This window comes from Falco biarmicus, chromosome Z (genome assembly GCF_023638135.1).
Source record: "Falco biarmicus isolate bFalBia1 chromosome Z, bFalBia1.pri, whole genome shotgun sequence".
In the NCBI taxonomy this organism is placed as follows: domain Eukaryota; kingdom Metazoa; phylum Chordata; class Aves; order Falconiformes; family Falconidae; genus Falco; species Falco biarmicus.
Genome location: NC_079311.1, coordinates 76,435,078 through 76,449,874, shown reverse-complemented (window position 1 = coordinate 76,449,874; position 14,797 = coordinate 76,435,078). Strand labels below are relative to the sequence as shown.

At 54.1% G+C, this 14,797-nt stretch overlaps 1 protein-coding gene across 1 annotated transcript in view; it reads right to left on the bottom strand.

Moving 5' to 3' along the window:
* The window catches only part of NOL6 (nucleolar protein 6), a 29,003-nt gene extending 15,763 nt beyond the window's left edge, over positions 1–13,240 (bottom strand). Inside the window, exons 1-20 of the mRNA XM_056325116.1 lie at positions 13,137–13,240; positions 12,827–13,042; positions 11,066–11,182; positions 10,615–10,794; positions 9,805–9,973; positions 8,910–9,044; positions 8,602–8,765; positions 7,982–8,102; positions 7,585–7,643; positions 7,320–7,421; positions 6,667–6,782; positions 6,080–6,257; positions 5,570–5,692; positions 5,256–5,404; positions 4,438–4,513; positions 2,430–2,570; positions 2,015–2,132; positions 1,661–1,815; positions 1,269–1,432; positions 685–837 (exon numbers count right to left, since the gene is read on the bottom strand). Of these exons, the coding sequence (XP_056181091.1) occupies positions 685–837; positions 1,269–1,432; positions 1,661–1,815; positions 2,015–2,132; positions 2,430–2,570; positions 4,438–4,513; positions 5,256–5,404; positions 5,570–5,692; positions 6,080–6,257; positions 6,667–6,782; positions 7,320–7,421; positions 7,585–7,643; positions 7,982–8,102; positions 8,602–8,765; positions 8,910–9,044; positions 9,805–9,973; positions 10,615–10,794; positions 11,066–11,182; positions 12,827–13,042; positions 13,137–13,226 (2,726 nt within the window). The 5' untranslated portion in view covers positions 13,227–13,240. The remainder of the gene's footprint in view (positions 1–684; positions 838–1,268; positions 1,433–1,660; positions 1,816–2,014; positions 2,133–2,429; positions 2,571–4,437; positions 4,514–5,255; positions 5,405–5,569; positions 5,693–6,079; positions 6,258–6,666; positions 6,783–7,319; positions 7,422–7,584; positions 7,644–7,981; positions 8,103–8,601; positions 8,766–8,909; positions 9,045–9,804; positions 9,974–10,614; positions 10,795–11,065; positions 11,183–12,826; positions 13,043–13,136) is intronic.
* Positions 13,241–14,797: the final 1,557 nt, after the last annotated feature.

Here is a 14,797-nt window from a genome sequence, read left to right as displayed (position 1 = left end):
ATAAAGCAAAACCACTCTCTTTAACTTCATTTCACTCCCTCTAGGCCACATCCCATCCACCTGCCAGGGGTCAGCAAGCAACTGGTCCTGTGGGGTTATGTACCCACATGCTATTCTCTTCAGCTTTCAGCAGGCAACCTCTCATCCTTCCCTCGAGAGTCCCCTCCAAGAGGAGTGCAGGCTGCAGGCACCAGCAGCACCGTAACATCCCTCCTGGGGAACCCATGAGCCCCAGCAGCACCGTAACATCCCTCCTGGGGAACCCATGAGCCCCAATGTGCTGGTAGCCCCAAGACAGCCCTGCCTCTGCTTCTCCTGGCCATCACACCCAGGACAAGCCCCCCCACCAGTCCCCAAGAAATCACAAGACACCCTGTGGTCGTGCTACCAGCACCCAGAGGCCACAAGGACACTTGGTGCTATCATACCTGCTTCACCTCTTTCTCTGCAGCACACAGGGTAGAGTAAGCCACAGCCCCATAGCACCAAGCATCTTCACCTCCTCTGGCCAGACACTCCCAACAGGGCTTGAGACAGCGTTTTGGCAGCACAGGGGCCTCAAGCTCTCTGCTGTGCACCCTCCCAGCACCTCCTACCCTAACAGCATCCCATACCTCCTCCATCCCAGCTAAAGAGAAAAAGCACTAAATCCCCATGGTGCCAGCCCAGGTTCCTCATCCTCACCTGGGCGGTGTGAAAGGGGCCGGGTGGAGGAACAGAAATGCCACAAGGAGGTCCACACACTCCTCAGAAATGTTGTCGCTCAGGAGCTGGGCACTGACCCAGCGCTTGGCCAGCCGGCAAGTGCTGCCAAAGACAGGGTACTGCTGTTGAAGCCTGCAAGGAGGGAGACAAGCCACTGCTCAACCCACACATCCCAGGACCAAAATAGCTTTTCGGCATTCAGCAAGAGAGGGGTAAAAACCTGCCAGAAACATGTGCACAGCATCACGAGCCCAGGGTACTCTGAGGTGTTGAGACTTTGCAGGAATGAAGGGAAAATGCTGGTACATGCTCCTCTCTAACCATGCGGCTTTGTCTACCTAAACCAGTGACCTCGGATGTGACAACAGGGACAAATGGTGCCGCTCCCACCCACATTCATCCCTCTATCCTCCTGCAGAGCCTCTCAACAAGGTGGGCTGAAGGGCTACTTCCCACAGTGACCTCCTCTCCCCAACATCACCCTCCAACATCAAAGGCACCTCCATGCTGGCTTCCAGCCACATCCTGTGTCCTGGCCCCCAGGCACCCGCTGCCTCCCCTACCCATGCAGAGAGCTCGTTAGATAGGGTAGATGTAACGTCTCCAGCTCCAGCTGCCGAGACTCCTCTGTGTCCTGGTACTTCAGCATCCCTTCTGGGGTGACCACTTCCTTCAGAATCAGGGGCTCCCGGTGGTAGGCTACTTGGAGACGGAAAACATAGCCATCCTGAAATGGCAGAAGGTGAAGTCAGGCTTGGTGGTAGCATAAGCAGGCTAGCATGCTATGCTACACCTCAGGGACACAACAGCAGCATCCAGGCATCACTGCAGTCTCACCATGCTCTTTCCTATGCAAATTGCCAAATCCCACTTTTATCTAGTGGGACCATTGCCACAGCCCCCTGCCTCCTCAGTAACAAGTCAGGTCTGGAGAAGGTCCCCATTGTCCCCCTACCTTGTACACATCAGTGTGGGTGACCGCAGGTCTGCAAACCAGCTGGTGCTGCTGCTGGAGGAGCTCAGCCAGCTGGAGGTGGAAAGCCGCCTTGATGCGCTTGATGGCTTCTTTGTCCTGTGGCCACTGGCCACTGCCTTCCATGTGGCAGATGACTGGGGAAAGAGTGACAGCAGGAGGCCAGTAAGCCTCATGCAGAAACGGGGGTGACTGGGACTAGAGGTTACAGCAGGAAAAGCCAGGGCTCTGCTCCTGCCTGCAGCACACCAACACAGCAGTAATGAAGCCAGCATTGCTGCCTGCCTTCGCTTCCCCCCACCAAATCGCCTCCTGCTCACATCCCTCCCTACTTACTCCTCAAAGGAGCTATGTAAGCTGGGCAGGGCTTCTCCTCCGAGGGAAGCAGCAAGTGCTTAGTCTTGACTCGGGTATGGAAGTCATAAATCGGCTTCATGGGAATGGGAGGGAAGACCTGGAAGAGAACAGCCATGCAGGGGCTGCAAACAAGGAGCAGAAACCCTGGGGCACCACACACCCCCTCACCCCAAACCTCCCACCCCAGCAAAGCCCTCCAACACAGAGGGCTTATCCAACTTGTGCAGAGCCAGCCCAAGGGACAGGACAGCAAAGAACAGGTACCACACTGCCCTGAGGGCCCTCAGGAGCCGCAAAAGCAGGGTGACTAATTCTCTCTCTTCCCCGTCACCCCAGGGTATCCCCCTCATTCCTTGCAGACCCTCATGCACAGGCTGTGCGCAGTGACACTCACATCTGTGTACCGGAAGGCTGGATGGACACCCTGCACAGCCATCACCGTCAGCGGCAGCCCCTTCAGGTTCCAAAGCTTGCGGCTCAGGTCATCATAGGAGCAGACAACATTGACCATGGCCTCCTCACCCAGACCTGACGCCTGTGGACACACAGAGAGGCTCTCCATTCACCTCCCTCACCCATGCATGAGCATCCACCTCGACTCCCTCTCACGCTGGCATCATAGCCAAGCTCCAAGGAGCGAGGCACTGCCACCCCAGGGAGCACTCAGCAAAACAGCAAGGTAAGAGAGAGAGGGAAGATCAGGACAAGATTGTCTGCAGCACTCAGCAGCCACAGGCATCCTAAAGGCTGCACTTCAACTGGCAAGTGAAATTATGTCTTGCACAAGACACTAAGACAACACAAAGAGCTGTACTACCAGCAATGTCCCTAGGAAGAGAGAAGGCAAGAGCAATTTGGGAATAAAGAGATCACATACTAGCAAAGTGAGACCTCTGCTACTGCCTCTCCACCGGTTACTGTGATGCCAACAGAGGCAGCAGTTAACACAAAACAGCAACCACATCCTTAGCCAAGGCAGAGCTGTGAAGCACGGCAAAATCAAAGACAGAAAATATCCAGAGTATCACAGGAACCCTGGGGAGGGCAGCTGAGAAGCACCAAAAGGAGAACTCCTGCTGCCCTTGCTGCTTCCATCTCCCCAAAGCACAGCAGAGGAGCCTGAACCAGGAGAAGGAGACATAAGAGACACCAAACCATTCAGCTCAGATGCAGCCGAGCCAACCTGCTCACATCCGCCCAGCTTGGGCTTTCCGGCAGAGCAGCAGCACCCTCTGCGGGGTGTGCCATGAACAAGTCCCCATCCTGCCTGTCTCTAGAGCTGGCTGCACCATCCATCTTCCCTCATCCCCCACGTCCCTCACCACAGACTTCACAGGGTGCCTGCACACAAAGAGCTGAAGAAGCAGATACACACACCCCTACCCACCATCTCATGCACAACAGAGTTTTTCCTTTGTTCCTTGAGGACTGGCAACAGTCCAACTCCAAAACACCCTTCAGGCTCCAGGAAAGTGCATCATCACTCAGCATGGGGTTTATCAGCCCTGATTACCCCAGGATAGTTTGCAGGTACACAGTGCACAGATTTTGCTACCCCACCACACAACAGGCTGTACAAACTAGCATCTCATCCCAAATCTGGCATGGAGCTCCACCCAGACTAAGCACTGGTCCATGCTCAGAAGACTCTTTCGATCAGATTTGCTCCCCTTTACTCTTTAAAAAGGGAAAGGAAACAATTTTCTCCTCCATCCAACAACCAAGTGAAAAGCCAGTTTTACAAAAAAACAGCAAAGTTGTGTGGAAGAGCTCATGGCTCATCTCCAGGCTTCAGTTTCACAAGCTGGAGAGAAGTAGGGAGAGGGACATTTTCCAACCTGCAAAATGCATCCTTTCTGTCTCAACATGACTTCTTTTCAGCTGCACATTCAGCTGGAGCATTAAGTAGGGCTTGGCATGCACAACCAAACACTTTGCACCATGACAGGAAAAACCCTTCTCCTGGGTTTCCCAGCTGTACCTTTAGGATGAAGGCACAGAACTTCCTGGCCTATATCCTGAAAGACACAGGACCTGAAAGGTGCAGCCAGAGGAGCACAGTGGGACAGTGATGTATCATCAGACTATGTGGACACAGTGGACAAAAGCAGAGAAAGGAGGCCAGTAAGATGCTTGCAGGGGAAAATGGGTGTAGGGGCTGCCAGAGCAAGAGAACTTCAACGGCTCTGCCTTGGTTAGCATGAAAGGCTTGACAGATCCCAGGAGAGCACCACACTGCCCACTGAAGCACCTGCAGGCAGGAATTTTCCTTACCTTCACTACCTTCTATTGGGACCCACGCAGCTGCCTCAGGGCCACAAAGCTAAAACGCCCTCCCTACAGCCCTCCCCATACCACCCTTCCCAGAGAAACCCACAGCCCCACTGGGGAAGCAACCATACCTCTTTCCCAGTCCTGATCACAGACTCCAACAAGGCTCCCATGTAGCAAATGGAGGATTCAGGAATGTCCGCATGGCTATGTGGAAGAGGACAACAGAGCATTAGAACTACAACATGCCAAGCCATCCACCCTGACGCTGCATGCTGCACCCACAGGCAAGGGTCAGTCCAAGAACAAGGAATCCCTCCATACAGCAAGGTCACAGTGAGAAGACCAATCTGTGTGCATTACTCCCATGCCCAAGTTATCCACCCAAAGCAGTCCAGCAACTCATGCAGCTTCACAGGATTCAAAGCCAAAGCCATCAACGTGCAGTCAAGAGGCCCAAGCAACATCTTCGTTCTGTGCAAGAGGGTCTCATTTTTGGCAGAAGTTATAAACTGCCATGGAGAGGTTTTCCAATGCAGTAGGGAGACCCAGTGTTGTGAATCACTGCAGGGTCTCAGAGGATTTAATGAAACATCCTGCAAGATTCAAACAGCTTCTCTTCCAGCTCTGCCGACAATCAAGTGTCCCAACATCGCATCTACATGCAAGATCAGGACCATGCTGCCACTTTGCCCTTAGCATTACCATCAACAGAAGCTACAACACCATGTGCTTGCCCTCTCCACCTTCTCTTATGAACCAGCTCGCAGAGTCAGGACCACAAGTGAAATGTCTTCCATATTTCACAAAGCCAAAACAACCCACAACATCCCCCAAAGCATGAAGCTGGCAGTGGGGTTTCCAGGGAAATGGCACAAGCCAGGAGAGAGCAGTGACCCACACACAGCTGCAGGTCCCCCAGAATCAGGTGCTGCTCAGAATGACTTACAGTTTCAGCAGGTGCTTGATGATCTGCTCAGGAATGAGACGTTTCTGGGAAATAGTGTTAGCCTCCCACACCACAGCCTCACAGATGCTGCCATCCTGGAACCGCCGCAGCTCTGCTTTCTCCCCCCAGAAGGTGCGGAAGTCCAAGGCCTGTGGGGGGACATTAGCCAAGCCAGGCCAGGGACATGGGTCAGCCCATGGCTTGAGCCAGCCAAACCTCTACCATGACTGTCAGCCAGCCTCACAGCAATATGCAACCAGAGCATGGCACCAGCTCTGCTCCACTCTACTCAGCACAAGCAGGGCTCCCCTCACCTCAGGGTGATCAGCCTGTGGTCCCTTCTCCAGCGTGCTGTCAGCAAACCCAGGGACAAACAGGAGCCCAAACGTCAGAGGCCCAACATCCTTGTGTTTTGGGGGCTCAGCATCAATCGGCCACTGTGGGAAAATGAAGCACCAGGAGAGATAACACTGCTGGAGCAGTGGCTGCTGGGATACTGGGCAGCTAGATGAACGCTCCTGCTACATATTCTCAGGTGCCCGGATGAGCACAGACACAGAAATCCTCATTTAATAGGTCTCTCCAGTGAAAAAACCAGTTATCTTCACCCTGCCCCACTACTCAGTCAGGACTTCTGCTTAGACCAAGCCTCCCAGCTGCAACCCACACCCCAGTAGAGGGCCTCAGGTCCTGCATTCCCCACAAAGGTAACAGGCCTGTCTTCTCCCCACTGAGCAAAGACCCCTCCCCATGCCCAGCAGAGCCATGACGGACACACAAGACCTCGCTGTGAAGGATACAGTGTCATTGCCAAGCTGCATTACCTCGGGGATCTGGGGCAAGGAGTGAGCCACCAGCAGTGCTCTCCCAGCCAGCCCACGGGCCAGTAGTGAGACAATGAAGGGAAGGGCCGCACCCACGTAGTTCCCACCCCGATCTATCAGCTCGTTCAGCAGCTGCATCTTCTTGCAGGCACCCTGCAGCTTGCAGACATGCTTCAGGCTACAGGAGAAGGAGAGAAGCTGGTCAGCCACCCCTGCCAACAAATCCTTTCTGAAAGGGATAAGCTAGAGACTGGATAAAGTGGGGAGCTAAGGGTCCTGGCCCAGGATGGGGGCTACAAGAAAAAACACTGCACTGCGGCATCTCAGGATACACCACAGGTTATACTGGTCCTTGGGACAATCATTATTCCCAAAGGCAAAAGCATTGCCCTCCTCCTCCTGGGAGGCTATCTAAATAGTAAAAGCGAATGGCCAAACGCAAGAGGCACCAGTGTCTATCTCAATGCTAGCCCTCCAGGCCACCTCCCACCAGGCAGGTCCAAATCCACCCCAGTCCAAAGCCAGAAACAGCCACTCCTCTCTGAACAGGCTCCTCAGCATCACCCCATCGGCACAGCAAGACTCACTGGAAGACATGGTCAAAGGTTCTGAGCATGGGCTTCGCAGTCATGAGCAGCACCTGAAAGCCATCCACCATCCGATCATCCAAAATCTCCATGGAGCGCTTGGCTTCAAATTGGACCTGAATAAGCAGACAGGACAGAGCAAGAGCATGAATAGGAGTGGGGAAAGGAAAGTAAATCCCTCCAGTAGTTGTCACCAATGCTCCCCCAGCAACCATGACCACCCCAGCTCCATGGTCACCAGCAGCAGACCCCTGATTCCAGACAGCCTCTGTCCTCAACATGAAGCCAAGTCACCAACAGCTGTCACTGCTGGCCAAACAGTCCCTCCATGATCTCCCTGCCATCAGCATGGGTTTTTTTCTGCCCCAGAACAGTTACGTCTGCTAAACAGCTGTTTGGCTTAACCCAGAGGTGCTGCAAAGAACAACTCTCCGCTATTATTCAACCAGGACAGGTAAGGCAGCAGTACACCCAAATCTTAAAATACACTTCCAAGCTTCAGAGCTAGAGATGGATGTTAAAAAGCTTAAAAAGCAACAATGCACCCCCTTCCCACATCCAGCGTCCTCCTCCAAGATGTCTAACCACCTTCTGCCCACCTCAGCTCACTCCTAAGACAGCATCTCAGGATGCCATCACAACCTGCTCAGTACCTGGTGGTATTTGCTAGCAGTCATATCAGCACAGAGGTTCACCAGCCCAGAGGGATCCACAAAAACCACTTCAAATGCCTGGTGGAAGTCATCCAGGACAGGCTGGAAGAGCAAACAACAGTCCTTAGTGCCACAGTGCAGCACAGACACAAGGGCAGCACCACCGTGTTGCCATCTGACGCCACTGCAAGAAGCACATCCCTGCCTGGGCAGTGCTGGCAGCACAGGCAGACACAGGAACAAGACCCCACGGAGGGCTGCTCACCAGGGAGGCGTCCACATCCTTCACTAGGCTGATCCCCATCACACTCAGGTCAGTGGTGGCTGTGGGCAGACAGGAAGGGACAAGTCACACCACCATCCACATCTCCCCAGCTCATGACAGTAGTACAACTATGTACTGGTACCACGGTAGTCTCGCAGCGTTAAGAGTGCTATGATGCAATGCTGGCCTCCAACTCGTCATGGGACTTACCCTCTCCTCTGCAAGCCGCTCCATCCAGCCCTGCTCTCCTGCCTCATCCCCTCCTGTCCATTCCACCCACAAAGTCTCAACATCAGAAAGAAAAGCCACAGTTCCCGCTTCCCCATGGTTCAGGCTTTGTACAGACACTCTGCTGACACCAGCCTTTCCCTGCCCAGAGAGGCCTCTAGAAACTCACCCAGGAACTGCAGGGTGCTCCTCAGCACCTGATACCCACTCATCATCTTGACAATCTTGCGTTTCATCAGGAGGTAGGCAACCAGCATGGAAACCAAGAAGCCACTGAAGCACCCCAAGCCCTGTGAAAACAGAGGGCTGAGTCAACATGAGCTCAATGAGGCATCATGAGCCCCAGAGCCCACCCCACACGACTGCTTCTGGCCTCTGTCATCACCAGCTGGGCAGCCCCAAGCTCCAGCCCTGCCAGGAAGATACTGAGGCAAAGCCACGTACAATAAACAGAGATATGGATCCCATCGCAGGAAGGCAACACCTGAAAGTTCTTTGGGAAATGGGATAAATTCCCAAACACACTCCCACCCCCCGCCACTGCAAAACTCCCACTACATCATTTCAGATCTCCAAGAAACATGATTGGCTAGTACACACAGACTCACTGCAACCCACAGGGCAGGATGGAGCTCCTTGAAACCTAACACAGCTCAAATCAGTCACAAGTCCACCACACCACCCACCAGGATCAAATCACCACACCTTCCCACCCCTAGGAAGGGAAACAGGCCAAAGGCAGGTTAGCCAGATAGCAGAGTCTGCCCTGTCCCCTCGCACATGACATACCTTGCTGAGCTGCCGCTGGTTCAGCCAAACTTTAAGAAGGGCCAGCCCATCCTTCATGCCTGGGAAGTCAGTGGTTGCACTAGACAAGAAGTGCAGGTGGGACACCAGCACTGTGTCACAGAGGATGGAGTTGTTGTAGTGTGGAGTCGGGGGCTCAGTGGCTCCTGTGTGGGGAGACGATGGCACATTGGACCCAACCACAAACTTTCTGTTCACAGAAGAGGGCTGCAGTGAACCCACCTCCAGGTACTGAGTGCAGTCTCTGGCTGAACTGAGCAGCCTTATGTTCCCCCAGCCCCAAGCCCTACCTTCTCTGGGGGTGCTCTGCTCCATGAACCAGGCTGTCCGAACATTGTTCTTGCTGGGATAGAAGCGGCTGGGTTTGAAGAGACCCGGGGCAGGACAGGCAAGGAGTCGGACAGTGACCATCTTCTCATCCTTGCCTGTAAGCACCAGAAGGCAGGTATGCAGGAGCAAGAGATATTCAGAGACTAACTTGAGAAAAAAGGAATCATCCCCAGCTTGGGGAAAGAAAAAGCTCCTTCTCAGCAGAGCTCAGCAGCAGTGGAAATCACTTCAGAGCACAGACTGACCACAGAATGGCTCCCAGAGCCAAGAGTAACCCTGAGGTCACATTGCTCATGTCCAAGTCTCATCTTCATCCCCACTAGCTAGCTTGTTACCCCAGCACTCTCCTGCCTGTCTTGGCCTTGCCATGCCACCGTCTGTCCCAGACCCAAAAAGCTATCACCCGAGATCTGCAGAAACAAGCAGCACCCAGCAGTCAGTGCACGCCATCTCATCTCAGACAAAAGCCAGGCCGCACACAGCTGACTGGGGAAGCCAATACAAGGGCGGGAACAGGACTGGGGAGAGCAGGGAGGAAGGACGTGTTTTTGTACAGTCTGCTTTACTCCCACAGGGTACATACAGTACCTACAGGGTGTGCCAGCCAGCAAGGCCAAAGCTGGGGAGTCCAGCTAAGCTGCAGAGGGTGACTGGGAAGAGACCTTTAGGACTAGGCTTTGTGTGGAGGGAGATGACAACTGGGAGCATCAAAGCTCAAAAATTTATCAATGGAGATGACAGCCCCAGACTGACCCCTTTCCTAAGGGCCTGTTACCTGGTATGAGATGAACACCACCCTCCCCCCATAACCAGTACCTACTCACATCCCCCACAAGAGCAAGGCTCAAGTACTACCTTGAGGCCTCAGGAGCAGGATGGGCTTGAGATGGTTACTGTTCATGTAGGCGAACTTCACACTGCCAAAGAGCTTCTCTTTGGAGAAGTGCTGGGCAATATGGGCCAGGTACAGAGCTCTCTTCCGGTGGTAGCGCTGATTCAGGTTATCTTTATCCTGGAAGATTTCCTGGAAAGAGAGACAGGGCAATCCCACCTTACTCGCCTGCAAAGCTCAGTTCAGCCCAAGGCACTACACCATGCACTGATCTCCCTGGTCCCACAGGCAGCCCTATCTCAGCCATGTGGCTACAGGCCCATGGAACTCCAAGTCAGACAGGAGCACTATGCTGCTGCTAGCTCAACAGGCCCTAGGATCACAGGAGACAGCAGAGCCATGCAGCTAAATGGGGTGTCACTTCATCTCAAACCCTCTTAAAGCAAGTCTGGAGAGCAAGTGGAGGGAGCTATAGGGTAGCAACAGCCTGCAAACATCACCCTGCCTGTAACAGTCTTGTAAGCTGGGGCAAAAGTGCAATGAGGTACAAAGCAGAACAGCATCTATCTCCCCGGCAATGTGGAAGAGGTTCAGCCCAGGCAGAGAGAATGAATAGCCTCAGGAGTAACTACAATCAAAGCAGCTGCAAGCTCTGATAGAGCAAGTGGTAAGACCACACTTCCCAGCTCCTCATGGGAATCACCACACTGCATGTCCAGATGCTGTAACCTCACTCAGGAATGGAGAGGACAGGGCAGGGACCATGTGGGACAGAAGGGGAAAGGGCTCAACCAGGCACCAGGCCACTCAGGAGCAATCACATCTAGACTCACCCGTGGCATGGTCACTGCTACATCCACATTGACCTCCGGCTTAATGCAGGTGCCCAGCAGGTAGCTGCCCACCACCTTCATCTCAGTTGGGGGCACAAAGCGGAACCTCCCCTTCACATTGAACGGCACCTGCAGGAATGGGACCTTCACGCCCTTGGGGAGCCATGCCTGGTCAGTGAGCTGGGAACAGATGGGACACATGAAATGCTCTAAGCATCACCAACCCAAGAGCAGATGTGCAGGGACCAGGACTCCTCTCCCCACACAGCTGCAGGCACCTGCACCCAGGGCTTAAAGATGGAGTGTTCCCTTCTCCCCTCCAAGATAAAGCAAGGTAATATTTTTTCAGTCTCCAAGGGACAGAGTCCATGAGGACCACTGCTTGCACAGCAGCAGCAGAGCCTGCTCCATACAGGGGTCTTGCCACCTCCTCCATCCCTCTAGAACATACTTCAGTATCTGGGGTCTCTGGGATGGTCCTCAGCAGGCTGTTAATTTCGTGGAGGAAGGCATCAATCTTCTTCTTCTTTGTCTCCTTCAGTGTCACCTCCTTAAGAAGCTCTTCGATCTGTAGGGGAAAAGGGGACCATCAAAGACAGATGCAACCCGGAATTGCTCCTGCCCTTCACTTTTGTTCTGGTTTCAGGGAGGATAATCTTCTCAGTAGCTGGTGCAGTGCTGTTTTGGATTTGGAGTGAGAATGATGTTAACACACTGATGGTTTCAGGTTTTTTATATATATATATATATATATATATATATATATATATATATTTATCCTAAATCAAGGACTTTTCAATTTCTCAGGCCCTGCCAGTGAGATGGCTGCAGTGGCACGGGAAACTGAGAGGGGACACAGCCAGGACAGCTGACCCCAACTAGCCAAAGGGATATTCCATAACACAAAACGTCACACTCAGTATACAAACTGGAGGAGCTGGCCGGGGTTTTGCCATTGCTGTTCACGGACTGGCTGGGCATCAGTCAGTGGGCAGCAAGTAATTGTATTGCGCATCACTTTTTTTTTTTTTCTTTCCTTTTGGATTTTACTCCTATTTCCAACTCTCTCCTTTTCATCAAAAATGTTGTTATTATTATTACAGTTCATTTTATTTCAATTATTAAATTGTTCTTATCTCAACACACGACTTTTACCTTTTTCCCCCAGTTCTCCTCCCCATCCCACCAGGGGAGCAGGGAAGGTAAGTGAGCAGCTGCATGGTAGTTGGTTACCCACTGGGGTTAAACCACAAAAACCTTGTCCTCCAGCACCAACCACAAGCCTAGTGAAAAGGGCGGTAGGTGAGCTGAGGAACACAACAGCATCTCTCTGCAAACCCTGCCTGAAGCTGGGAGTCCAGACAGCCCATGGGCAGAAGGATAATGCACTCCTGCCGTCTCCTGTGAAGTACTGGATAGCAATCAACTCCATCCCACCTGCTTCTGTGTGAGGCTCAGCCACAAACAGTGGTGTGATTCATACAAGCATAGCTCTCCAAAAGGTTTTTTGTATGACAGAGTATCAGCTCCAGGAAACAACCCTGCAGGTTCACACCACGAGATCAGGCCCTAGAGATCCTGCTAACAGTGGGCAGCCAGGAGACCAAAGCTACCTCTCATAAAAATCAGCAACATTACAACCACCAGGAGCCATCTAGCCACCAGCCTGACCTCTCCCTAACACAGACAACTGGCTTTCCCAGGACATTAAAAAAAAGAATATCTTCCTGTCCCATCCAGAAGCTGATCAAAGACAGGAGACAGGTGCAATGGTGGTTTTACTTCCTCACCCCAGCAAGCAATAGCTTACTGCAGCGAGGAATGCAACGGTCACACTTCCACCACACTGCAGTTACACGCTGGAGGAGTTCAATTTTAATGGTGTAAAAGAGGCACAGAGCCTGGCGCGGGACGGTAATAGGCACTACGGTGGCAATACCAGTAATACAGCGGGTGCCTTGTAAATCCTGTGCTTTCTGTCCCTCCCTGCCCGGCTCCTGCAGAGGAGCGGCCGCTGCCCGGATTTACCGGGTCAGGAGGGCTCAGGAGACTGCCAACGGCCCGGGGTCCCTTCCCCAGACGGCTCCTGGAAAGCTCCGATCCGGGGTCCCGCTGCTCCCCGCCTCGTGTCGCCCCCACCCGCAGCTCAGCCTCCAGAGGCGCAGAGCGCGGCCGACGGCGGCTCGCCGGGCCGGCGGGCCTCCCGGCTAACCTGCAGCCGAAGCAGGCTGGAGTGGAAGAGATCCTCCGTCTCCTTCAGCTGGCTCAGCTCCTCGCTGGTCGGTGGCTTGTAGAGCTCGGCCCGGCTCAGCTTCACCGGCTGCAGGGCTCCGGCCCCGGCCGGTGCGGCCCTCTTCCCGCTCCGCGCCGCGCTCCGGGCGGCGGGGACTCGGTCCTGCGCCGCCTCCTCCGCCGCCTCCGGAGAGCCCTACGAGGAGAACACAGCATGGCTCGACCCGGAGCGCCACAGGCCCGCGGGGCGCCGATCGCCCCTCTCCCCGCAGCCCCCGCCGCCGCCTCACCGCCATGGCCGCCGCCGCACAAGCACGCGTGAGCCCCGTCACCACGTGCGGCACCACGCGCCCTGCGCGCCGCGGAGCACCGCTTCCCATTGGCAGAGCGTACCAGCGCCAGGCTCCTATTGGCCGCGCCGCCTTCCCTCCCCGCCCACCGAGCTGCCCACGGAGCCGAGCTCACTTAAGCGGGTGGAAAAGGGGGGGGGGGGGGGGGGGGTGTGCTTTTCCGCTTTGCGGCAGGTCGTGCTGGGAGCGGCGCGTTTTGCAGCAGTGTCGGGTGCCTGACGGCAGCGTGGCTCCCGGCCCGCAGGGCGGTGAGGAGGGGGCTTTTACCCAGGTAGGGGCCGCTGCCGCCGAGCCCATCGCGGGTTGCCCACCCAGGCTTGCCCCGATGAGCAGCCTCTCTTGCCTCAGGACCCGCACGCTTGCGGCTGGGCAGCACTGACAGCCTCACGCACCCCCTTCCCACCCCCACCCGCGATGGCTAGGATGGAGCTCAGAGCTGGTCCCGGCTGCTGCCCAGGGTCAGGCGGACCTTTTTTTTATTATTTTTTTGCAATTGTAAGCTGAATTCGCAGCCTTTGACCCCAAAGTATGGTCCTCAGGGCAGGCCGGCGTGGTTTCACGTTCAGGCTCGCTGCGTGTGGATGCCACAAGCCAGTTTGTCCTGCGGGATGAACCCAGCCCAGGTCCAGCGGCGTTACACACTGACCCGGCCCTGCTTGCGGGGCCTCTCTGGTTTCAGCAGCACTACGTTTTTCACATTGTGTTTGATGTGAAAGGGATCTTAAAATAATTGGGGAGGGGGAGATGAGGTGTACTGGAGTTTAATAAACTGGACTTTGGTTTTCAGTCTGGTGTGACTTTGTCCTCTAGACATGAGGAAAATCTGGGGTTAGTTAGGTGGGTAGCCAGGGCATCTGCTGGGCTCTGAGCAGCTGACTCCAAAGGTACAAGCTGCCAGCTGTAAATAAACACGCAGTAAAATAACTGCGGTTTGCACAATGCACACAATTCTGGCAAAAAGCCAAACTGGGTCTGAAAAGTCATCCTGCTCCAGTTTTGAGCCTCAGGTGGCTCAGCTGTATGTGCCTTCTGGCATGAGGATTTTTGAACAACTCTGAGTTACTCAGTATTTTTGAGACAATGAATACAGAAAGCGGTTTCCTGTACCCAGGAAAGACCTTTATTTTCCAAAGCAACCAGGCTGCAGGCAGCACGGCCAGGTTGATCCAGGGTAGGGCGAGTGTGGAGCTGCTTGTACTGCAGAGTTGGGCTCTGTTACTTCATGATTAATCGGAGTGGACGTTCCCTACGTGACCTGCAGAGAGCACAAAGCAAAGTCGTGGCAGCCTGACCCAGCTTGGCCAGCTCCCACAGGGGCTGGAACAGGCACCAAGAGTGGGGCTGGGCCAGCAGCAGCCTATGTGCAGATTACTGGAGCAAGAGAAATGTCCCCTTTATATATGCCTTTAAATACATGTGCCTTTACAAAGCCAACTCCAAACCTCAGGTCCAGCCAGATTTGGGTTATCAGGGTATTTAAAAGCCCACCATATGTGTTGCCGTGAACAAGAGGTCAGAGATTTGGAATGCAGATATTGTAGTTCTGTTTCCAGCTCTTTTACTGGTTTTGACATAACTGAAAATGGTTTAAATCACTTCTC